The 22,989-nt window shown below is 36.8% G+C and overlaps 5 protein-coding genes and 1 long non-coding RNA gene across 9 annotated transcripts; 3 read left to right on the top strand and 3 right to left on the bottom strand.

Annotated features, from left to right (window-relative positions):
• Nucleotides 1-1,006: 1,006 nt before the first annotated feature.
• LOC108834808 (1-aminocyclopropane-1-carboxylate oxidase 3) lies at nucleotides 1,007-2,722 on the top strand. Its single transcript, XM_018608131.2, has 4 exons — nucleotides 1,007-1,217; nucleotides 1,455-1,681; nucleotides 1,779-2,112; nucleotides 2,195-2,722. Exons 1-4 carry the CDS (start codon nucleotides 1,104-1,106, stop codon nucleotides 2,480-2,482), a joined length of 963 nt encoding a protein of 320 aa, XP_018463633.1. The 5' UTR covers nucleotides 1,007-1,103; the 3' UTR covers nucleotides 2,483-2,722.
• A 2,043-nt stretch (nucleotides 2,723-4,765) lies between these two features.
• Nucleotides 4,766-5,714, bottom strand: LOC108834809 (uncharacterized). The gene has a single exon (XM_018608132.2). It carries the CDS (start codon nucleotides 5,670-5,672, stop codon nucleotides 4,977-4,979), a length of 696 nt encoding a protein of 231 aa, XP_018463634.1. The 5' UTR covers nucleotides 5,673-5,714; the 3' UTR covers nucleotides 4,766-4,976.
• Nucleotides 5,715-8,177: 2,463 nt separating this feature from the next.
• LOC130495046 (uncharacterized) lies at nucleotides 8,178-9,479 on the top strand. Of its 4 annotated transcripts, none has more exons than XR_008934311.1 (3): nucleotides 8,184-8,319; nucleotides 8,621-9,141; nucleotides 9,336-9,479. It is a non-coding gene; the product is annotated as an uncharacterized LOC130495046 (long non-coding RNA). The 4 variants fall into 4 exon arrangements; XR_008934302.1 differs by lacking the exon at nucleotides 9,336-9,479 and having other exon boundaries at nucleotides 8,621-8,720; nucleotides 8,813-9,241; XR_008934303.1 differs by lacking the exon at nucleotides 9,336-9,479 and having other exon boundaries at nucleotides 8,178-8,319; nucleotides 8,813-9,241.
• Nucleotides 9,480-10,909: 1,430 nt separating this feature from the next.
• LOC130494634 (uncharacterized) lies at nucleotides 10,910-12,872 on the bottom strand. Its single transcript, XM_056994369.1, has 2 exons — nucleotides 12,129-12,872; nucleotides 10,910-11,527 (listed from the first exon to the last, which is right to left on the bottom strand). The coding sequence occupies exons 1-2, from the start codon at nucleotides 12,511-12,513 to the stop codon at nucleotides 11,037-11,039; spliced, it is 876 nt and encodes a 291-aa protein (XP_056850349.1). The 5' UTR covers nucleotides 12,514-12,872; the 3' UTR covers nucleotides 10,910-11,036.
• A 1,928-nt stretch (nucleotides 12,873-14,800) lies between these two features.
• On the top strand, nucleotides 14,801-18,230 carry LOC108854191 (fumarylacetoacetase). The gene is made up of 15 exons (XM_018627736.2): nucleotides 14,801-15,113; nucleotides 15,566-15,644; nucleotides 15,729-15,787; nucleotides 15,891-16,015; nucleotides 16,118-16,192; nucleotides 16,412-16,487; nucleotides 16,594-16,693; nucleotides 16,779-16,838; nucleotides 16,933-17,003; nucleotides 17,069-17,131; nucleotides 17,229-17,293; nucleotides 17,382-17,478; nucleotides 17,578-17,703; nucleotides 17,825-17,900; nucleotides 18,055-18,230. The coding sequence occupies exons 1-14, from the start codon at nucleotides 14,904-14,906 to the stop codon at nucleotides 17,885-17,887; spliced, it is 1,269 nt and encodes a 422-aa protein (XP_018483238.1). The 5' UTR covers nucleotides 14,801-14,903; the 3' UTR covers nucleotides 17,888-17,900; nucleotides 18,055-18,230.
• Nucleotides 18,231-19,018: 788 nt separating this feature from the next.
• Nucleotides 19,019-20,820, bottom strand: LOC108857190 (rho GDP-dissociation inhibitor 1). Its single transcript, XM_018631144.2, has 5 exons — nucleotides 20,521-20,820; nucleotides 20,296-20,362; nucleotides 19,671-19,895; nucleotides 19,441-19,565; nucleotides 19,019-19,203 (listed from the first exon to the last, which is right to left on the bottom strand). The coding sequence occupies exons 1-5, from the start codon at nucleotides 20,704-20,706 to the stop codon at nucleotides 19,132-19,134; spliced, it is 675 nt and encodes a 224-aa protein (XP_018486646.1). The 5' UTR covers nucleotides 20,707-20,820; the 3' UTR covers nucleotides 19,019-19,131.
• Between the last annotated feature and the right edge of the window lie 2,169 nt (nucleotides 20,821-22,989).

The following is a 22,989-nucleotide window of genomic DNA, read 5'->3' as shown; positions in this document are numbered from 1 at the left end:
ATAAAATCGGGATCTCTGCCACCTCTTGGAATTACTGAAACTCCTCTGGTACCTTGGCTCCTTTGGAACCTCTGGAAATCGAGGAACTTGTTGATTTTTGAGGGAAAAAATTTTCAGGTAGAAGATATTATCTCTAAAGCCATAGTGGAAGCTCGGGCCTGGGAAGAGGCGAACTCTAAAAAACAGAAGCAAGCCAAAAGGCCAGTATCTACGAGAAGACCTCAGGCGGGACCCTCCTGTTGGACGGATGGCGCTTGGCAGGAAGCATCCATGGCAGGAGGAATGGGCTGGATTATCAAGAACTCAGAAGGTGAAGTGCTCGCTAGAGGATCTTCCAACAGGTCACATGTGTGCTCTGCTCTAATGGCCGAATCGCTGGCGGTTAGGGAAGCTCTTGGAAAGGCAAAAGAGTTAAATCTCCAAAGTCTCCATATATTTTCGGACTCCCAAGTCCTTGTCTCGGCCCTTTGTCAAGGGTTGGATTTGAACGAGATTGCAGGTGTCCAAATGGATATCAAAATCCTTGCCACTCTCTTCAGTCCGTTGTCTTTCTCTTGTATTCCTCGGTTAGAAAACTTACAAGCTGATTCCTTGGCAAAATCAGGTCTTGATCGCTTTGTAGCCTAAACTCTTCATCTTTAGTATTAGTAATGGTATCCTTGGTTTGACAAAAAAAAAAAAAAAAAGATAGAAATATAAGACACCAAGTTTATTCCCATCTTTTATTCCCATCTCAAAAAAGAAAGTGTAGGGTACCACCAATTATGTTGCACACACACACACACACAAACACACCTTCGTATACAACTTCCACAAACTCTTTTCTTTTTTTTTTGTAATGAAAAGAAAACAAATGTATATCTAGTAACTTTATCTAAATGGCACAATTATATAATCGTATGATGATATGTACCTATCGTTTCACATTTATACACATTATCATATATTCTAAAGATCTTTATTTTACTATTTGCACCTATAAATAACGACCCTCTCTCAGTTCCTCAACTCACATTAACGATTAACATCACCAAAGACATTAATTAAGTTGCCAGTTAAGAAAACAGTGACTTTACAAGTTTATATTGAGAGAGTCCAGAGTAATGGAGAAGAACATCAAGTTTCCTGTTGTAGACTTGTCTAAGCTCAATGGTGAAGAGAGAGACCAAACCATGGCTTTGATCGACGATGCTTGTCAAAACTGGGGCTTCTTTGAGGTTACTGTCTCTCTTCTCTTGTTCTTCTTTCTGTATTAGTCCATTAGATGCTCTTTGTCTGAACTTTTTTTGGTGAATGAAATAAGAAAAACTTGATTATAAAACTATGAAATGACGCAATAAATATTATCTACCTAGTTTCAAACCTCAAATCATTTTCCTTTCATTATTTCTTTTTTTTCTTTTGAAAATGGGTCGTTAATGATAATTAACTCTTGATATTTGTAATATCATCAGCTTCTAAACCATGGAATACCATATGATCTAATGGACAACATTGAGAGGATGACAAAGGAACACTACAAGAAATTTATGGAACAAAAATTTAAGGAAATGCTTCGTTCCAAAGGTTTAGATACTCTTGAGACCGAAGTGGAGGATATTGATTGGGAAAGCACTTTCTTCCTTCGCCATCTCCCTCAGACCAATCTTTATGACATCCCTAATATGTCAGACGAATACCGGTACACACACAAACATTTCTTTTACCCTTAAATCACATCTCTAACGATACTTATTAAAAGGTACCATTGATTTGCTTGCCATGTTTTTTAACAACAGAGCGGCTATGAAAGATTTTGGGAAGAGGCTAGAGAGCCTAGCAGAAGAACTGTTGGATTTGCTGTGTGAGAATCTAGGATTGGAGAAAGGGTACTTGAAGAAGGTGTTTCGTGGTACAAAGGGTCCAACTTTTGGGACAAAGGTTAGCAACTATCCACCATGTCCTAAACCTGAGATGATCAAAGGTCTTAGGGCCCACACAGATGCAGGAGGTCTCATCTTGCTGTTTCAAGATGATAAGGTCAGTGGCCTTCAGCTTCTCAAAGATGGTGTTTGGGTTGATGTTCCTCCACTCAAGCACTCCATTGTCATCAATCTTGGTGACCAACTTGAGGTATAATTGTTATCCGGTTCAGATTTAACCGATTACTAATCACCAAATTGGTTTAGATTTAACCGGATTATGTTTCTCATAGGTGATAACAAACGGGAAGTACAAGAGCGTAATGCATCGTGTAATGACTCAAAAAGAAGGAAACAGGATGTCTATTGCATCGTTCTACAACCCTGGAAGCGATGCCGAGATCTCTCCGGCGCAGTCTCTTGGGGACAAAGAATCGGAGTACCCGAGTTTTGTGTTTGACGACTATATGAAACTCTATGCCGGAGTCAAGTTCCAGCCCAAGGAGCCACGGTTTGAGGCCATGAAGAATGCTGCAGCAACCAAGGATGCGAATCCAGTTGCCACGGTCGAGACGTTCTAATTGGAAGTGGGGTATTCTATGAAGGCAAGAAAGATGAAAAATAACAAAATGGGTTTGATGTGTGGGTAATAACGTCAATAAGTATTGAAGTTAATGTTATTAGAAGCAAAAACTAAGTGACTAGTGATCAACTGGTGTGTTTAAGTGTGGGGTGTTTAAAATATATGAATATTGAAAAAAGACTTAAAATGAATATAAAAGTTGCAATATTATAAAAGATCATTAACGTTGATCATTTCATCAGTAAATTCCACAAATCAAAATAAACAAAGCTCACACACAATTAGAAAACCCAATTCAATGCAAACACCATCAAAATGGTTTGGGCTTATGTTTATCCAATGAGTGCAAGTAGCAGAAATGCACCTTCCATATTTAGCCTTTTGGTTTAGCTTTCCTATGATGGAATGCGTTCCATCTGACAAAGTTTCAAGATTCAGTTACTTTCTTGTCATCTCCTTCAGCAGCTGCTTCGTTTGAACAATGGTTCTTGACAAACAGTCGATATGTCAGTTTCAGAAGCACAATCAAGTTTGAATCTTTCAACTGCTGAGTCAAGATTCTTCTCCCAACTGCTTACACTGATTATGCATTCCACTTGTGATCTTTCAAACAGCATATTTCCGCAGAACAGTTGAATTAATCAGATCAACTTTTAGCCGTTCGATCTGCTAGAGCCTAGAGGCTTAATATTCGTTGGGCTCTATATATTTTGGCCCAAAAAGACCCAAAAATAAGTTTGCTTTTTGAGAATTTCTAGGGTGTCACTCTTTATGTCACACTGTTTATATTCCTCAAGGATCGACTGTCGTAGTTTGTAGTTTGGTTCTGAATTTTTTTTAGCTAATCAACAAAGATTCTTAAACAGGAAAAAAATATATAATTATATTTTTATCAGTTCAAACAAAAAAAATTTCTGAGGGGGGAAAATGTGAGAGTAAAAAGTGTTACACCGAGACCAGCGCCATTCTATCTCCACTGTCCATGTTTATTTGTAAAACCGATGATCGAATATCCGCATTTCTAGGATTTAGTTCCCTTGTTCTGTCTGAAAAGAAAGTTGAATTGTTTATTTTATCGTAGTTACAGCCAAACTATAAGCCAAAAGACAAGAATTGTGATTAGATCACTTTTGATTACTTTAGGAAGCTCTAAGCTTTTGTCTCTTTTGCAGATGGGTCATGGATGTAAATGCTGCGGATGATAAACATCTTCATTGCTTTTGCACGTTTTAAAGTTTTGCATGGCTCACAAGTTTGACCTACATAAAATATTTGTAGTGCAAAGAAAATTAACTTAGGATTTGCATATCTACTGAAGGTTCCAAGATAGTTATTTCTTTCTTATACGTTCCATTTTGTAGACGTAACTTGAGAACTTCTGAACATGGCAAAACATACCAATCTACCTCAAATAGTGTAATCCGGGTCTAATGGATGTTGGACTGCACTATAAGAAGTATACGATCTGATCACGGAGAAGTGATGAGCGTTTTAAATAAAGTTGTGAAATGATTGTTGCTTTTAAATTCCTTTACCAGCTTACAAACCTAAAGTTTAGTGTTTTTACTTTAAAATTTAGACTGTGCGCTTTGATGAAAGGGATTCATTGAGTGAACCGCAAAGGACAAGAATGTGCAGACAAATAATGTGAGAACAACAATGCATGGGAAGCATAAAAATGGCTGTGGTGGTGGGCAGCACTAAAGATAATCTTCGGACCCAAAATAAATAATTTATTTTTCTAACTAGCATTCTAGAAAAAAAGCCTCTATCACTATTCACTATACATAATCAATTACATATTTCTAACTAGTATTAGGAACTAACAATTCTACTTTGTATTCTGCTCACTGCTCAGTAATATATTTCATAAATTTTCTTTGGCGGTAAGAAAACAATACAAGTTAAAGAATTATCGGTGAAATTATACTAACTTTTTGATATAATCAAGATGTTATAAGTACATGACCAAAAACCCGGAAGAATGGCCAACTTTTGCAACAGAGATCGATATGTTTCACCGTCTACATGATAACTTTGAAGATGTGACCCTTAGTTATATTCCTCGAAGTAGGAATGGTCGTGCGGATGCTTTGGCAAAAGAAGCTAGGATGAAAGGATACATATTTTTCCATATAGATCAGACTCGGACAGACGGAGATGCTCTCCGGAGAATCAACTCGTCTAGACCCTACTTGATCTAGTACATTGGGCGGCCGACAAAAAAAAAAAAAAAAAAATCAAGATGTTATAATACAATGATATTTGGCGCATTATACTACAGCTAATGCTTATAAGAAAGCTTTCGGACAATCAAACATGTTACCCTAGATAGATCCAAGTGAATAAGAAAACATTTCCACATTTTTATTTCTTGTAATTTTTTACAGACATTTTCTAGGCCAGATTAAAAGGATTTCGGATATAGTTTTTCTTGAGATGGTCCGGGACGAAGAAGTGGGTACTTGTTATATGCTTGGGACAAAGTTTTGTTATCTCCAAACACCAAAAACATTCTCACCAATGAAACTCACAAATCTACTCACGTTCCCTTTCTCCTCCTCCTCCTCCACCGCTTCTTCACCAACGTCTCCGGCACTGAACTCCTCCGTTGACCCCAAACTGCCTTTGCAACCACTAGTACCATCAACCAACACGCTCGAACTTGAACACGGACAAGGACTCGAACTCACAATCGGCTCACTGAGTTGACTCGGAATATCATTCGTACCGAAGCTAGAACTAGCGAGAGCTGGAGACTTCACTGAACGCTTTCTCCGATCTTTCTTCCCATTTATGTTCTTCTTATTCTTTGTTTCTTTCTTCTTCTTATCCAAGCTATCTTCGAAAGCGTCAATGATCTCATGAATCAGCTGGCGACTTGGTGAAGAGTCCCAGCTGACCCAGTAACTCGTGTAACAGCTGAAACAGTCGCAATGGAAGAGAGGCGAGTGGTTGTTGAAGTGGGACTGTTTGTCTAGTTTGGTCTTGTTCAGGCGAGAGGTAGAGTTTCTGTCGCTGGAGTAAGAGGCGGTTGATATGAGGTAAGCCAGGACTCCACGATCTTCCGGAGAAAGAACCGCCGCTAGTGATAAGATGGCAACGGGAAGGAGATGGAGAAGCTGGTCGTCTGATTTTATCTGCGGCGGGGACGGGTGCACGGTTCCTTTCCGGTAAAGCTTCTTCATTGCTTCGTATAGAGAATAGAGAGACAGATAGAGAGAATATACAAGACTTTAGTGAAGAAGATGTTATTGACTTATTTAAACTTTAAATACCGAAAGGTTCATTGGGAAAATGGGTTTTTAATTCCCCAAGTATTTGCAATTATTAACACTTTTAATACCCAACTACTGCTTGCATATATTTAATCCTCAAGTAAATGTTGACCAAGCAAAATTAAACTCTAAAAAGTCAACAGTTAATTTTTTCACGGAAACGTTAGTTCTAATAGAGAAAAAAATCGAGTTTTGTCTTTTGAAACCTAAAAAATCCCTAAAATTGATTCCTCGTATAATTCCGGAGGAGAAGAGTTGAATTCGGGCGAGAACTAGACGAGTCCGATGAGTGAGAAGGAAGAACATGATTTTTTGTTCAGTTACACAACAAATGTCCTTTGAATTTTGCTCATTGTTGTCCATTGAAGTGAACGTTCAAGTTAGTGTCAACAAGGCAAATAAAGAAGGAAAAAAACTAATTTCTAAAAGGACGTTCAGGTAATTGTTTCCCGACAAAAATGGAGTGGCTAATTCTAACATCCGTTGAGCTCATCCATCTAAGCTTCTCGGCTTTGGCGACTCATTACAAGACTCCTTCGAGCTCAACAGGTAAAGTTTTCCGGGCAACTATGCTGAGCAAACCGGTTAATAAAGCCAAACCCAGCTGAACTGATATGTCAAGATCTCGTGTTCTTTTTTTTTTTAATTAAAGATCTCTTGTTCATCGATGAGCATCAATATAAAATTGATATTTTTGTTAAGGTAAGAACTGATGTGTGTGTTCTTATTACAAAGGAGCAACGAAGAAGAAAGATATTTTAGTTAAATGGAGAATTGGATATGTTTCCTCTTATGTACAATTTAATCACATTAATATAACCTTGAAACATAAAGACTCGATCTTACACTGATCTTTACCAAAATAAATAGAAAAAGACTATTATGAAACAGATCAAAAGAACCCATATCAAACCAGAGCTACATCTCCTAGGCTGCAACTTCATTTGACAAATGTGGTAGCTCTGCAATAGTAGGATGATTATGAGTTCCTCTCAAGTTACTAGAGTATATGTAAGTGAAGGTTAAGTTTCTCTACGCTTTCTTCTTTTAGATCCAAGGACAAGCAGATGTGTGAGAGAAGGTAATAGCTTCTCTACGTGAACGTTTTAGATCGTAGTTTTTTTCTTTCTTTGTCTTGTTGACATCTACTTGAGTACTTCAATGGTAACAATGAGCAAAATTTTAAAGAGATTTGTTGTGTAACAGAACAAAAAATCATGTTTTTGATTCTCAGTTGTCGGAATTTTCTAGTTCTCGCCGGAGTTCGCCTCTTCTCCTCCAGATTCGTATGAGGAACCAATTTTAGGGATTTTTAGGTTTCAAAAGACAAACCCAAATTGTTTTCTAGTAGAACTAACGTTCTGTGAAAAAAGTTAACGATTGACTTTTTAGAGTTTAATTTTGCTCGGTCAACATTTAATTGAGGATTAAATATGTGCAAGAAGTAGCAGTTGGGTATTAAAAGTGTTAATTGAAAATACTTGGGGAATTAAAAACCCAATTTCCCAAGGTTCATTAGGTTTTTGTTTGTATCATTCATTTTTTAAAAATTGTTTTCTGATTAGTGTATGTATGGTTAGGCCGCTAGATACAAATCACACTTGGTAGAAAATAGTAAGTGTTCTAGTTAAAATGTTTGATGTGTATAAACACATCATGTGTTTTAACTATAGCCTAAATTTTTCTTTTTTTCCAAATCAACACAGTAATGGAGCATGGTTCTCTCCATATGTTGACACATCAGACTTAAAAATGAATATGAGAGTGCCATGTCAATAAATGAAAAAAATGTAACAACCACTCAAAACATTTTGTCTCTCCACCTCACATTTGTCTTGTGACGAGGATCTGCGATCAACAGATGGGTTCTTCGATCTCTGTCTCTCTTCCTCTTTCGATTTGGTCGCTCAATCAGATGTGTTTTTCATTCTCTCATCTCATCTCCTCACCTCCTCCTCCTCAGTAACCCTAACAAAGTCGGAGATTCGCCGGTAGTTCTATCTTGAATCGCCATTGAAATCGACGGAGGAGAAAGAGATGGAACACATAGATAGGGAGATAATGGATTTGGATCAATGGATATCGAAGGTTAAAGACGGTCAGCATCTCTCAGAGGACGAGCTTCAGCTTCTTTGCGAATACGTACGCACATCTTATTTTCCCTTACTTGCTTTCTCTTCTGAATGGTTTCTTTTCTTGCCCGTTCGTTTATGAGGCTTAGAGCTTCTTCTGTTCTCTTAATCTGTATATTTCCCTCTGTTTTGTTCATAGAATTAGATTTTTTTCTTTCTTTATAACCATGAATCAGTTCAATCAATTTTGTAGTTTAGATTCTCCTTTCTCACAGATTGGTTATAGAGTTGCTAAGATGAGCATCGTGGCTCTAACCAAGAAAATGTTTGTAATGTTGCAGGTGAAAGAGAAAAAGTGAGAATCAAATAGATTTTCACAGCTGAAATATTATCAGGTTCATGATTGAAGATGAAACTCGTGGGTTTTGTAGATCCAGAAGGATCAGTATATCTCGCATTTGCTTCGTGTCCAGTTATAGTTTTTGGTAAGGTGTTTTTTTAGATTAACTTTGTCAGCCAAATCAATGTAAAGTATAGTACTAAATAGTTATCAGAAGTCTACGTCAGCCAAATAAATTTTGTTTGTGGTAGTGTTTTGGTTTTACATTTGGTATCAGTAAGGATGATGTCTATTTATGTGAGAACGCTTTGGCTGTTAGGGAAAAACTTTGAGCTTTGTTGGAGGATTATCGGTTTAGCCATCACTCTTCTTTCAATTAATAAGATGAGTTTTTGCTTTATGGAGGAAAGTGACACACTGAATTTTGTTTATGGATTGTTGAACAGTTTACTCAATGAAGATGGTTGATCAACAAGAGTGTTAGTAGGCTATATGTTGCATGCATGATCTTAAACGTTTCTTGCTCCACTGAGATGATTTACCAGTGTGAGATAGGATCAGTTTCGTTCTTTTTGTTTCTGGACTATGTTTATGAACTGAAGGATTCTAATAAGCTTAACCTATGTTCTTTGCTGCAGTACATAAGGTTCAGAAAAGAATGAATATGAGAACATGGGAGATATGTTTTTTTCCAAAATTTGTTGATTCCTCTGCGGGCTCTTGAATGTGGTCTTTTTTTCTTTCTCATTTGGCTCCGGTGACCAGCCATATAGGTAAGCATATTTAATCTAAACAGTTGTGATATATCTAGGATCTCTATACTCGTACCATCTTGTCTATGTTGGCCTTGCTCGTATATTTTATTTTCAGATTAGTTTCAACGTCTGTAACAATTGCGATCAATCAGAGGAACGAGAGTGGAAGGTCCCCCAGGAGTTCAAGATGTTTCCTCTGAGATCTGCTTCAAGTATTGTTCAGTTTTTATTTCCTGTTGAAAGTAAAACCTTCAACTTATTTGAATCTCTCACTCCCACAAGGAGCTCTTTCAATCAGATATTTTCAGTTCTTACTATCTTCTCATAACACAAAAAAAACAATTAGATATTTCAGTTCTTTCAATCGTAATCTTACCATTTTGGATCGTACTGGCCTGATCATCAGTGGGTGGTGGCGCAGCTATAGGAGGAGGAGGAGGAGGGGAGAAGGAAAAGCCACAGTAATAATTTCAGAAGTCTTTAGAGTATATATACAATTCTGCCCTTAAAATACAGCTTTGCCGCATAAAAAGGACTCCTTGCTTCGGACCACATCATGACTGGTAGTTCCTTAGCTTTCTCCTAGACAGATATGACAATCATCTGGGGAAAGGTCAGGTGTGCGTTGCATCAAAACCGTATATGTTGCTGAAAGCTATCAAGGCTGCAACATCAGCCTAATATAAGCTTTTGTGGCTAAAATAGAGGGGGCTAGATCTGCAGATCCTAATAAAGAAGCGTTGGAGTAGTGCACAAGGCAAAACGCGGGATCACCTGGCCACGAGTATGCTTCTGTTTGGTTAGTAAAACTTTGTATCAAACCATCAAAACCGATCTTGATACAATCAGAACATTCCTTTGAAGTAGATCCTGTCAAGCACATTCTTATTGAGTAGATAAGCTTTGTCTCTTGTCCGCTAGAACCATTGAAGAGAAAACCCTCTTGAGCTGTGACCTTGGAAGGAAGGGAAGAGAGAATGAGACGTCCATTTGCGTCGTAAGTACCGTTCCGCCTGAAATATGTACCCACTGTCAATACATCTTTGTGCTGAAACAGAATTTATAGCAAAGCTTATGAGAACAAAACAGAGGGTTGAAAATATACTCCGCTGCATTTTTTTCATTACGATGGTACAGCAAAATTATTGTCTTTGTCTTTAAGTATTCCATACATCTGTCCGTTTCTTTAAGTATTGCATTGTGGCCTTATGGCCTTTGCTCCAAACTGTCAAAAACAAAGACAGCTCTCAACTCTAAATAGAAGTACATTATTAAATATGTGCCAAAAAGAGAAGTGCCAAAACCAGAAAAGATAAATCACAAAACATATTAAAAGCTAAGCTAAAAATGTTCGAAAAATAATCATGAAATTGTTAGCTGCATCAAAAATATGGTTTCTTAAATATTTAACAAAATCGTATAAACATTTTCCCGGGGCGTAGCCCGGGGGTCTACCTAGTATTATTCAATGTCGCAAAGGTCCTTCGGATTTGGATGTATATTTTTGTTTTGTTTTCGGATATTTATTATAGTTTCATGAAACTTGTTTAATTCAAAACTACTCAGATGCTTTTTCTTTTTTTGAACAACTACTATTCAAATGCTTAGCAACTGGTTGACGGGAAAGGTGCTTGATATCATCATCGCCCATGGTGTCATTTGTTTATATTAAGCTTCTAATCGGTATTCACATAAACGTATACTTTTCTCTTTTAAAGGTTCAAAAAGTGTTATTACCATGGCAAATGAAACATTTTCTGATATGTTATATAACCTCAACAATTCGAAGTAGTCTTGTTAAAAAGGGGGAAGAAGAAAAACAGACTCTTTAAGATAAGAAATTTAATCGAGTTGGGATATACTGGGTTTCATTTGAGAAAAACCCAACTATCATTTGAGAAAAGCCCAACTAAAAATTATTGCAATAGACAGATTCATACACTAATCAACAACTTTATTTATTTATTTCAGCGATCAACAACTTTATGATAGTTGCTTCTCTAGTTCTGTAATCCCCCAAAAAACTATATATTTACATCATATCCAAACATTTTAATTATAAACTCGCAGAGGCATATGCTTTATTCTTTGAACAGCTAGCCTCACCTCACTGCCGTTTGAAAGCCACCGTGAGCTGGCCAACCTTTAAACCATTCTTCTTCAAGTCCACCTCCTTAGAATCGTTAAACCTCGCCGTTTTAACCGATTCCTCGAACCCAACACGTGGTCCGCAGCCACAGCTCTTAGCCATAGTAACCACTTCGTTATTTGTTCGTTTAAAGTGACCGAACCATTTGGCTTGCATATAGCCGTTCCTCCTCCACGGAGGCACGTGAATTTTTGCTCGCTTCATCGACCGTCTTATCTCAAAGGACATGATCCTCACAATCTGTTTCAGCTCTTCGGGTTTTCCAACAAAGACACGTGGTAGTTGTGCTAAGAGAGAAGTGTATCTTGTCGTAGGCCGAGCAATCTCAAATTCTCCGGCAAGATTTGTCTCGACAACAAAACGGTTCTTATCTCCTCCGTTAACGTCAACGTACTCGTACTTCCCGGCCGGGTTATTGCCGAATCTATCCCACCGGGACTTGCAAAGACCTATGTAATATTAGTATGAATCACAAAAGGTATTACATTAGGTGCGGTACCATAAATCTATGCATACAAATGCGAAAACGTAAAGATATTAAATGATAATGAGATCAACCATGGTCTTTTTTCTTTTCCGTTAAAATTGATATGGATCATCTTTTCATCTCAGCATTTGCACATTCACTATGGTTTAAAATATGTACATACAACTGCTGTGTGTTACAGATGATATCCAACCTAGCATTGATATTTGTTAAAACAGCCTTATATAGTGATATGCTACAAAAAGTCATCAACATCACTCAATATCAGATACTAGAGAATAAGTTATAACATTCATATCTATAGCCTAATGTGAATCTAGTTCTACTGTGACTATATAGACCAATAATATTCTATAGAAATCAAATATATTGTGTTATCCTCTTGAACAAAGCAGATTCCAATCAAGAGGCTTTAACCCTTGTTTTAAAACAATTTATCTCTTAAATCTACAAAATTCAGGTTATGTTGAACAAACTTTATTAACATCCCTGAATATCAAACGCATATACTGTATACAGATATAAATTTCCTATAATATAGTCATTGAGAGCATATACAGTACCTGCATCAAAACCTTTGTTACGTAGATAAGCCATCAAGTGTCGTTTCTCTCCGACGAACTCACTTGCATTTACTACCTCATCAACTATTCTCCGCCGCTCACCGCCTCCTCCGTGATTATCACGAATCTCCCGTAACCTCTCCTTCACATCCTCATAATCATCATCAACGTCCGATTTATCATCGTTTTCTTCCACATGGATAACCTCATCCGGTATAACTTTCACTTCGCTGTCGATAAAAGATTCGATCAGATCCCAAAGATCCTGCGTCTCCTCCGGAAAGTGATCGCTCCCGCTGCTACTATCGCACGGTGCACGTGCAAGCGCCGCCGCCACGTCAAAACCTGCAGCGAATCTGTTGAATCTATTTGGCATCTGTACCATTTTATGCCCCTTTTTCTGGTTGCTCCTGTCTTAAGCTAATTGTGATATATATAGATACACACCTGAATGTTATATTTAGTTATTTTTCATTGTGTTGACAACATAAACGACAAAATGGTAATTATATAAAACATGACAACAGAATGTGTAACGATGTCGAATAATGGATTAACGGCGTTACTTTTGGGCAACGGAGAAACTAATTACAGTTTTGGAATGTGCTGCCTGATTAATTTCTCGAACCTCAACTGTCACCATATCTTCCACATACAACTGCTTCAAATCAAAACGAATAACTTATATTAACACAGAATATAAAACATTAGCTAATACTACTAACTAGTCACTAAACAGTATAGTGAATGGTTCTACTTTGGAAAAGGAGTTTGCATGGTCTAAGTCAGATTCACGTCTATTAATAACCACGTCTACTCCTTTTCTATTTTATTTAATGTCAAAGAGCATTATCAAAATCTTTTAACGTCCCTTGCATTTTTTATCGACAACCAGAGTTGCTGAGGTGGAGTAAAGAGAGTCGGCTCATGGGTAACTCGTGGACACACGTACGGAAAGCAAGGTAAACTATGATCGGCACGTGGTGAGTTGTGTTTTCTTTTTTTGTCAACGAGTTGTGGTTAGATTGTTTCATCTTCTACTCATTTCACTTCAGTAGAGTTGTTCACTGGACTGTGTCATTGTGTGGATTCTTACTTCCGACGCGGAAACTAAAAGTACGTCCAAGTTCATTGAATCTACAAAGTTGACTAGGTTCATCGTATCTAAGGTTAGCTTTGTTTAAGTGTTTCTTTTTGTGTGTGTTAATATATTAAAGTGTCACAGGCAATGCTTGATGCGGATAAAGGCTTATCCATTACACGTGATAGCACCAGCCTTTGGTTCTGATTTATAAAAATCTCAATTATCAATCAAATCACCAAAAACATGTTTTCACCACCATATGTCGTGATTATAGATGTGGGCCTACATGGTTAAAGCAATTTGGGCTGATCATGAAAGCCCAAATGAATCCAAAACGTGTAAAAGCAAGTAGATTTGCCCCGGCCGGCTTGGAACTCTTTAGTCGGCAATGACGAAAAGTCGGTGATGTTTTCTTCTTCGGGAAGTCAACGAGACGACGTATTGTTCTCCGGATAATCATAACGCTAAGTTCTTCCGTCAATGGTTTGAAACAAGTTGTGTATACGCTGGGCCTATCTGTTGGGCCTTTATCTTTCAGTTTAGTCGGGGTTTGTTTAACCCTTTATCTTGTAGTTGGGCTTTATCCCATTATAATATTTCTAGGAAAAAAAAAAACAAAATCTTTTACAGACGTAAAGATGATTACGTCAACCTATTACAGTCATCATCTCAAGAACGGCAGTTTAAAGAAAAAATCTGTATACCATATCAAGGAAAGAGTATCAATCATAACTCATATGATTCACTCAATCACTATAATCACTCCATCATATATTCTTCTTAATGATTATATGATCTTCGTATTTATTGTTTGATTCATATAGTTCTGCTATATAAAGCTATGTAACTCTCTTCATATCAATAACACAATTCATACATTTCTCATAAGTTATTATGGTATCAGAGCAGGTTATTTTTGTGAGTTTTGATCCACTGATCAAACTCAAGATAAACATGTTTCCATAGCTTTTATTTAGAATTTCACGTTTTTGGTTTTCTTTCTTTTATTTCAAGTTTTTTTTTAATCTTTTGATTCTCATTTGTTATTTTTCTTTTTATCAAGCCAAAGTGCTTCTTGTAGTGATTTATAAAGCCAACGTTCCAGTTCTTCTGCATCTCTAGTCAAGATGTGCACACATCTACTTTTTTCCGCAACTCCAGAGTTGATATGTGGTCAAGTCATTTATGACTCCATCAAGCTATATGCTTCCACACGACTAGTATAGTCGTCCGTGTCTAAATCAATCCAAGCTACAAGTCCGTTTCACCGTATGGTTCAAGCGAAAAGCTTCTTCTTATCTCCTATCTTATTTTCTTAAAGATGTCAATCTCAAGCCGCTGCTTCCGCTATCTTGGCTTCATCACCTCCCTTGAGCTTGAAGGGGCGTATCAAGGAAAGAGTATCAATCATAACTCATATGATTCACTCAATCACTATAATCACTCCATCATATATTCTTCTTAATGATTATATGATCTTCGTATTTATTGTTTGATTCATATAGTTCTGCTATATAAAGCTATGTAACTCTCTTCATATCAATAACACAATTCATACATTTCTCATAAGTTATTATACCATACCTAACACTGCCCTCCTTTTCTTCTTTATATCTCCTCTGTATCCGAATCTGTGGTTGGTTATAGCTTTGGAGACTTCGCCAGTATACCTAACCATACTTCATCTGTACATGGCTGCGTTGCTAAAGTCTTTCGTGGATGTAGCTCCAGACTCTCACTTCCCTATCCAGAACCTCCCTTATGGTGTCTTCAAGCCTGATTCCAACTCCTCTCCCCGTCCTTCCGTCGCTATCGGCGATTCCGTCCTCGACCTCTCTGCTATCTCCCAAGCCGGCCTTTTCGATGGTCCCATCCTCAACGCCTCCGATTGCTTCCTTCAGGTTCGTTTCCCCTCGATTCCTATTAACTCGGATTACTATCTAGTCTCCTCGGAACTTAGCTCTTGATTATTCTGTAAGTTACGGTATTTTGAATTTGATCCTTTCTCAAGTTTGCTCTGTACTTAAGTTTGATCTGTAAGCTACTTACAAGACTAGTTATGTACTGTAAGGGTTATGTTATTAGAATAACATAAGGTTGTTTTGTTGTTAAAGTGTGGTTTATGTGCTCTGTTTTGAGCCTAATTCTAAAATTTTGATTTGATATTTTCTCAAATTTTGCTATAAACTTAAGTTGTTTACTATTACTAAGCTCTCGATTTACTTACAAGACTAGTTCTTGTTCTGTTCCGTTGGTGTTATGTTGTTCATTGTGATATTCTCAGAAGAACATAAAGTTGTCTTTGTTTTGTTGTTAATGTTTTTAGTTTCTGTGCTCTGTTTTTTTTTGTCAGCCTAATCTGAATAAGTTCTTGGCCATGGGACGGCCTGCATGGAAGGAAGCGCGATCTACGCTTCAAAGACTCTTGTCATGTAATGCCTTGGTTTTCATTCCTATCCATTCATTTGTTTTTGTTGTTTGACTTTTAAGGTTTTGGTGTGCTTTGTTTGATGCAGCTACTGAACCCACCTTACGAGATAATGATGTTTTGAGGAGGAAATCATTCTATGAGATGGTTAGCTTCGTGTGAAATGATTAATTCTGAAACATGCGAGAGATGCTGTTTTGAAGTTCAGTTACTAACGTTTTCATCGTTTTGTTCTGGTGTGAATCTGCAGAGTAAAGTGGAAATGGTTGTTCCTATGGTGATTGGTGACTATACAGACTTCTTTGCATCCATGCATCACGCCAAGAACTGCGGTCTTATGTTTCGTGGGCCTCAGAATGCGATTAACCCAAATTGGTATGGTTGATGTTACGTTTGAGCTGTGAGGTGTTTCTTGGTGAATTTGGTTAAATCTTTAATCTTACATGATATTACCATTGTTTTTTGTTTTTTTTTCAGGTTTCGTCTTCCCATCGCATATCATGGACGAGCATCATCTATCGTCATCTCTGGGACTGACATTATTCGACCAAGGTTAGGTTGTTAAGAATCCACATGTCATGTTTAAAGTCATGCATCATGCAAGGTCTTATGCTTTGGCCAAGAATAAATAGTTTTCATTTTTTCAGAGGTTTCATAAAATATTCTTACTTTGAACACGAACCAGAGGATATAGTGAGATGTCTTGTTAAACAAACTAATAATGAAATGCTAATTTCTAGTTTATTCTTTTCTTGTTTTGCTTTCTTCCAGAGGTCAAGGCCATCCACAAGGAAACTCTGAACCATATTTTGGTCCTTCAAAGAAACTTGATTTTGAGCTTGAAATGGTAAGCAAGCATTCGATGCCTCTCTTGTGTAGAATGATTTGGTGTCAGCCATTGACAACTCAGCAATTAACTTTAACCTGTCTGTCTTTTGCAACGTGGTATTCAGGCTGCTGTGGTTGGCCCAGGAAATGAATTGGGAAAGCCTATTGACGTGAATAACGCAGCCGATCATATATTTGGTCTTGTACTGATGAATGACTGGAGTGGTACTCACTTTAATCATATTTTTCTTTTGAGTCATCTTTAACCTTGACTGTGTGTGACTTGGTTTATGAAATGTTTGTTGTTTAGCTAGGGACATTCAAGCGTGGGAGTATGTACCTCTTGGGCCTTTCCTAGGAAAGAGTTTCGGTGAGGATTTAGTATTCAAGTTTGATACTCTATCTACTCTAGTTGGAGTTTTTGAGCAACGAACTTCATTGAACGTTGTTTTGTTGTGTGGTAGGGACTACGGTATCTCCTTGGATTGTTACCTTAGATGCGCTTGAACCTTTCAGTTGTCAAGCTCCCAAGCAGGTTGGTACTTGGTGTCGCAGTTTGTTTTATCATTGATCCTCTGATCTAAATCATGCTTGTTGCAGGATCCACCTCCATTGCCATATCTGGCTGAGAAAGAGTCTGTAAACTACGATATCTCCTTGGAGGTAGTGTCCGATTCTAATTGCTACCAACAACTTCAGCTTATGTTTGGATTGAACCGAAGTAAGCATGACCCTTTCTTTCTTTTTTTTTCTCTTATAGGTTCAACTCAAACCTTCTGGCAAAGATGAATCTTCTGTAATAACAAAGAGCAACTTCCAAAACTTGTGAGTTCCTTTTTTAATTTTATAATCTCCATATCCCAAATCATCCATTGTGATTAACCAGTTTTGCCTCCAACTCTTATTGTGACAGATATTGGACCATAACGCAGCAGCTAGCGCACCATACAGTTAATGGTTGTAATTTGAGGCCTGGTGATCTCCTTGGAACCGGAACCATAAGCGGACCCGTAAACTCTTTTCTTACCAGCTTCCTCCTCGTCTAACTTATCATGTGATGTCCAAAAAAAAAAAGACGAAGGAACATTGTTTCTTGATTATAAACGCAGGAGCCAGATTCGTACGGGTGCCTACTTGAGCTAACTTGGAATGGACAGAAGCCTTTATCAATGAACGGAACAACTCAGACGTTTCTTCAAGACGGTGATCAAGTGACCTTCTCAGGTGTATGCAAGGTAATGTTTTGTATCAGCTCATTAAACAGAGATTCTACTTGGTTTAAACCAATTCTAGATATGATTATGAATCTATCTGATGATATTTTGGGTTTACGCTTTGTTAATCAAACCGTTTTAGGGAGATGGTTACAATGTCGGATTTGGAACATGCACAGGGAAAATTTTACCTTCACTGCCTTGATGAGCTTTCCAAGGTAATTAATTCCAACGAGATGATTTAATCACAGTGAAAAATATATACTTCTTTATAATTAATTAACTACGATTTTCATAGATTCTCTATGGTATAATCAAAAAATGTTATTTCTTTATTTCAGTTACTTATGTTTTCTTCTTCTTTATTTGCAGGAAAGTTGGTGGAAAGAAAGATCTCATCCGTATTCACATCACGATTAAGCACTTGGAGAATGAAGATGATTTAAGTAGATAACCCTATCCAATTAATAAAATAAGTCATCTCGATATTTGGTGTAATATGATATTGTTTAATCTTTCACTATTAAGAAGACAAAGGAATTTAGTTACCTTCTTTCTCTATATGAAAGCGATTAATAATACTTAATACATCGAGTGTGAATGACTCGGTCGCTTTAACAAAAACTTAGATTTTTAACTATTTGAGTGAAAGAAAATACTTGCACGTCATTTTTATTCAACATTCGAGAAAACTCAACATTATTTAAACACACTAAAAGAGAGCATTAAGTGGCTAATATCCTAAGCAGCACAGCTACACTTACACCTAGAAACGCAGCGTTTACACTCCAGCAGCGAGGGCTTGGCGAAGGTGTCGCAACCGCATGAGGTGGTGCATTTCCTCTGAGACAAACCTCCCCAAAGGCAACGAGCCATGCATCCGAGCACCGGCCCACACTTAGGACAGCCGTATTTCGTCTGCTCCACCATGCATGTCTTGCAGCTGTTTTGTGACGGCGGATGTCGGCAGCCAACACCGGGTTTGACGGCGTCTGTTCTCGAAATTGAAAGGAGTGTGAAGAGGAGTAGGAGGAAGATGAGAGAAGAGAAGAGGCTTTGAAACTTGTAGGTCTTCTTCATGTTGAAATTTAACTTTGGTTTTGGTTTCTGAGAGAGTTGAGATTTGTATATTTGAGAATGTTATTGCATTCATTTATATAGAGGTTTTGTCATGATCATATACAGAAAATATTTATGTTGATTAGGTTAGTATCTAGTGACTTCCACAAGAGTTAACACTGCAGTGCCCCCAATATGCATTTAAGTAAAGCATTCACTGTTCTTGAAGTGTACAATTTCCTTAAATGCTTTCTCTCTGGTAGGAGTATCTTTTTTATTTTTGGTCAAGCATCTTTTTATTCCATCAATATACACAGTCGAGAACAAATAGTACAAGAAAATGAATAATAAATAATAAACTTCTCTTCTTCCAGTAACTTATGCGATGGATCACACCCAATTCTTGCGAATGTCGAAGGTGTAGTTGTTCTCCAAGTAGCACTTATCATCATCATCGACGAACTGAATGACATAAGACATAATTATTTGGCAAAATAAAAATGTTTTTAATTAATTTTAATAACAATCTCTTGTAACCATCAATTGAAATAGTGAAATAATTTTCGGCCTATTAATCATAAAAGCATTTATGTAAGTCTAACTAACACTATGATAGTCATTTCAGAGCTGTAATAGATTATGTATACAGTATACATGATGATAAATAAATAAAAATAAAATTATGTGACTTTTGGTTACCTTAGATTTAACGGAATAGGAACCTCTAACAAGCATACCAGACGGTGTCGATTCTTCAAACATGACATGGGTATACGGTTCGGCCTGTGGACTAAACGTTCCTAACATCTCCTTTCTACCATACACTGTACTCAACAAACGAGTAAGAAAAATAAGTTAGAGAAACAGCTTCAAAATTTATTGGTACATAATGTGGTAGACGGTGCGGTAAAAGCAAAATAAAAATGTACCCTTGATTCCAGTCTTCCAAACCGTATTGCTGTATCGGAGACCGGACACAATATTGTTGGTCACACGGAAAGTAAATACGAGTGTGTACTTAGAGCCTTCTTTGAGAGTAAACCATGGTCCTTTGGATGTCGGGTTTCCATCTTCAGGGACCGTCAATACCATGTCTTCTCTATCCGGTGACCTAATTGTTAAGGTCAATATCTTCACCACCGGATCAGGAGTCTCTGTATTTACATTTTTTTATTCTGTCAAAACATTACAATTTACAAATCCATATCTGAAGTTTTGTTTAAAAAAAAGAAACACCATTCACTGTGGGCTAGTAACTGAATTTGGAGCAGAACCATTACTCTTAGTTACCTCCAAATGGTGACATTTTTGTTTTTCCTCTTTTTGCACAAAGTATCATATTGTTACTTGGTCTAATCATATATTACGTTAATTCACTCTACAGCTATTAATCGACCTTTCCCCTTAACATTGCCTATAAATTAAGTATAACGCATGAGGCAAGAGACGTAGAATTTAGGACATTACAATTTGTAATCAATGGAAGTCCTCTAAACCGGACTTAGTTGTCATTAAACCATATATCTAACCGGGAATTGAGATTAGGTTAATTACCTCCAACTTCCTCAAGATCCACTTTGCCTAGAAGTTGTTCTTTCCATCTCATCAAGCTTTCATCATCCTACACAATTTTTTCATGGTAAAAACAAAACTCACTCATTATTATTAGGCCAGATACATAATATTAAAAGTACAATAACCAAATTAGCATTTGTGGACTAACTAGCGGCATATCCAAAATGCTATTATAATTTTTGAAAACAGGATGAGATATCAAACCTTGTCTTTCTCCATCTGTTCTTTGAGAGCGATCATTGGACCAAGTTCAAGCTTCTTGTCTTCGTCTTCTTCGTCATCTTCTGTCGGACAAAAAGAGCTGTGGCTGTTCTTTCTGCTTAACGTCCCTTGTCCCTTTGGATCTTCTGAAGATTCCTCAGCTTTGCTCTCCTCATCTTTCAAACCCATCTTTGTTTTCTTGACTCTATTGGTTGTATGATTTAATTCGAATACTAGAAAATCTCAATCGTTGGTTTTTGGAGATCGTTATTCAACCGACTTTGACGAGGAGACAACCAAATAGGCAAATACTCTTCACAAAAAATTAATTTTTTTTTGGTAAAAAAAGAGAAAAAAGTAACTAGAACAAAGGGAGTTCAGAGACAGACAATGAGATGGAAACGTTTGGTATCTTTGTCTGCGGAATGTTTAAATATGGAATTCGAAGAAAAGGTCATGCGGTACTGATCCTAAATTAAGGCTTCTAATCTTACCGTTTACATGATTTATTCTCTAAAAATAAATAATACAATATAACTAACTATGCATACGTACGTGAATCTGAACATATACATACATACATGCATGCACCTACATATATCAATGTACGTATTCACGTCATGAGGTTGATTTAATAGAGACAAAACAATGAATATCTAAGTGTTGGTAGCCAAACGGCCCAACCCTAGTAATATTTTACTAATAATCTGTCGACGCAAAAACTTCTACGGGAAAGTAGTTGCTCCATCATAGTTTTAGTAAACCTCGTATGTTCCAACAATGTCATTATGTCAAGTCTATAATTCGGAAAATGTTGGAATTACAAGTCAAATAATTTACCCTTTTTGTAATAAACTATAAACCATGATTGACCCAAGAAAGTCTATAAACCATGCATGACTTGCATGTTATGGAAGTAGATAAAGTGTATTGGGCTATGAAAGTCGGGCTTCAATCCCCAACTCCAGAGTCCAGAACGGTCTACAAAATTCGGCCATCACCTAGTCAGCGGTTAATGAAACACAAACTTTTGCTAAATCCAATAATATGAGTTCGGCCATGTTTTCAAACTTTAACTTTGTCCTAAAAATTTGAGATTCTTAAATCAAATAGTACTAAACAATGTTCTTTTTCTATTCATAGCTTTTTAAACATTCGTTCATTGATGATCAGATTCTTTTTAGATTCATAGACCGGATTAAGCCATGATAACTCATTAGTGATCACACTAGGTTGTGATACTCATATTGCACGTAGTCATATAGACACTAATTTGTAGTTTTTTTCCCTAAAATTTGGCTAGTTAGTCCAGAACGTCAAGGACATGCTCCTTTCTGTATTTAGGGTGCGAGTTCAAATTCTGCCAAAAAAAACTAAGTCATAATTTTTGGATATTATATGGATATGATCTATTTAAATATCCGAAGAAATGATCTATCTATGGACTGTACTTTTCATTGAGGATTAGTACGTGCCTTTTTATAGATCTAGGATCCTCCAAATTAATCAAAAAAGAAAAATTGACTAGTTAAGTAGTTACTATCGGATATGTCTGGCCATGTATGTTTTGAGAGTTTCAGATTTGGGCCAGGCAAACTCGGACCCTTTCCAATTAATGACACTTCTACGTGTTTCCCTATATTATTTAAGGAAAAGAAATCCATAAAAGTTCATCACCGTCATGTTCACAACCCCCGAGTGCCAACTATTTTGGCTACAAAGAGCTTCTCTTAATCTCTTCTCTCTAAAATAACCCTACAGCATGAATCCTCTACCGTCAGATTAAAAATCTTCTTTCTAAATCAACGGAGTAGAGTGAGACGTAGATAAGTGTATGATTGCAGAGACATTCCGTATGCTCGGCTTTAGCGTTACACATGTTCAAGACATGGGACACATCATAATTGGAGAGCAAAAGTGAATTATTTACAACCTTTTCAGATCTCATTATGAATAAATATCAATCACATCGAAAACTAGAAAGGGAGACCATATAAATGTGTTTCTATTTTATTTATTAATAATCGACACCTATAGTTTTAACACACATAATTATCGGTAAATAGGTATTGGTCTAGTGATATTTGGGTATCTCCAAAATTACTAGTTCGTTTTATTTGAAGTGAAGTGATTTATGGTAATATCAACTATTGGTTTCGAACGCTACAAAATATTATAGAACAAAATTTTGAAATTTACAAAGTTAATTCATCTCTATTCTTTTAGAAAATTTACAAAATTAATCGCTTCTCTATATCTGTGACTATATACAGAGCCGGACTTGACCCTAGTATCACGAAACATTTGAATGGGGCTCTTTAAAAAAAAATATTTGTATATTTATATATATGTATTAGTGTAATTATATGTAAAATACATTAAATATGAAGTAAAAAGGAATAACTGAGAGAAAAAATTAGTACATAAGATGATAATAAAATAATATTTGTATATATATATGTATTAGTGTAA

This window comes from Raphanus sativus, chromosome 1 (assembly GCF_000801105.2).
Source record: "Raphanus sativus cultivar WK10039 chromosome 1, ASM80110v3, whole genome shotgun sequence".
In the NCBI taxonomy this organism is placed as follows: domain Eukaryota; kingdom Viridiplantae; phylum Streptophyta; class Magnoliopsida; order Brassicales; family Brassicaceae; genus Raphanus; species Raphanus sativus.
The sequence above is the reverse complement of the archived record's forward strand: the minus strand, read 5'-3'. Positions and strand labels throughout refer to the sequence as shown.

Coding starts and splice junctions, on each gene's coding strand:
- LOC108834808 (XM_018608131.2), top strand. CDS start 1,104: ATGGAGAAGAACATCAAGTTTCCTGTTGTAGACTTGTCTAAGCTCAAT. Junction 1,682..1,778: donor AATATGTCAGACGAATACCG/GTACACACACAA, acceptor TTTTAACAACAG/AGCGGCTATGAAAGATTTTG. Junction 2,113..2,194: donor ATCTTGGTGACCAACTTGAG/GTATAATTGTTA, acceptor TGTTTCTCATAG/GTGATAACAAACGGGAAGTA.
- LOC108834809 (XM_018608132.2), bottom strand. CDS start 5,672: ATGAAGAAGCTTTACCGGAAAGGAACCGTGCACCCGTCCCCGCCGCAG.
- LOC130494634 (XM_056994369.1), bottom strand. CDS start 12,513: ATGGTACAGATGCCAAATAGATTCAACAGATTCGCTGCAGGTTTTGAC. Junction 11,528..12,128: donor TAACAAAGGTTTTGATGCAG/GTACTGTATATG, acceptor AATATTACATAG/GTCTTTGCAAGTCCCGGTGG.
- LOC108854191 (XM_018627736.2), top strand. CDS start 14,904: ATGGCTGCGTTGCTAAAGTCTTTCGTGGATGTAGCTCCAGACTCTCAC. Junction 17,479..17,577: donor CCGGAACCATAAGCGGACCC/GTAAACTCTTTT, acceptor TTATAAACGCAG/GAGCCAGATTCGTACGGGTG. Junction 17,704..17,824: donor CCTTCTCAGGTGTATGCAAG/GTAATGTTTTGT, acceptor AAACCGTTTTAG/GGAGATGGTTACAATGTCGG.
- LOC108857190 (XM_018631144.2), bottom strand. CDS start 20,706: ATGGGTTTGAAAGATGAGGAGAGCAAAGCTGAGGAATCTTCAGAAGAT. Junction 20,363..20,520: donor AACAGATGGAGAAAGACAAG/GTTTGATATCTC, acceptor AAAATTGTGTAG/GATGATGAAAGCTTGATGAG. Junction 19,204..19,440: donor CCTATTCCGTTAAATCTAAG/GTAACCAAAAGT, acceptor TATGTCATTCAG/TTCGTCGATGATGATGATAA.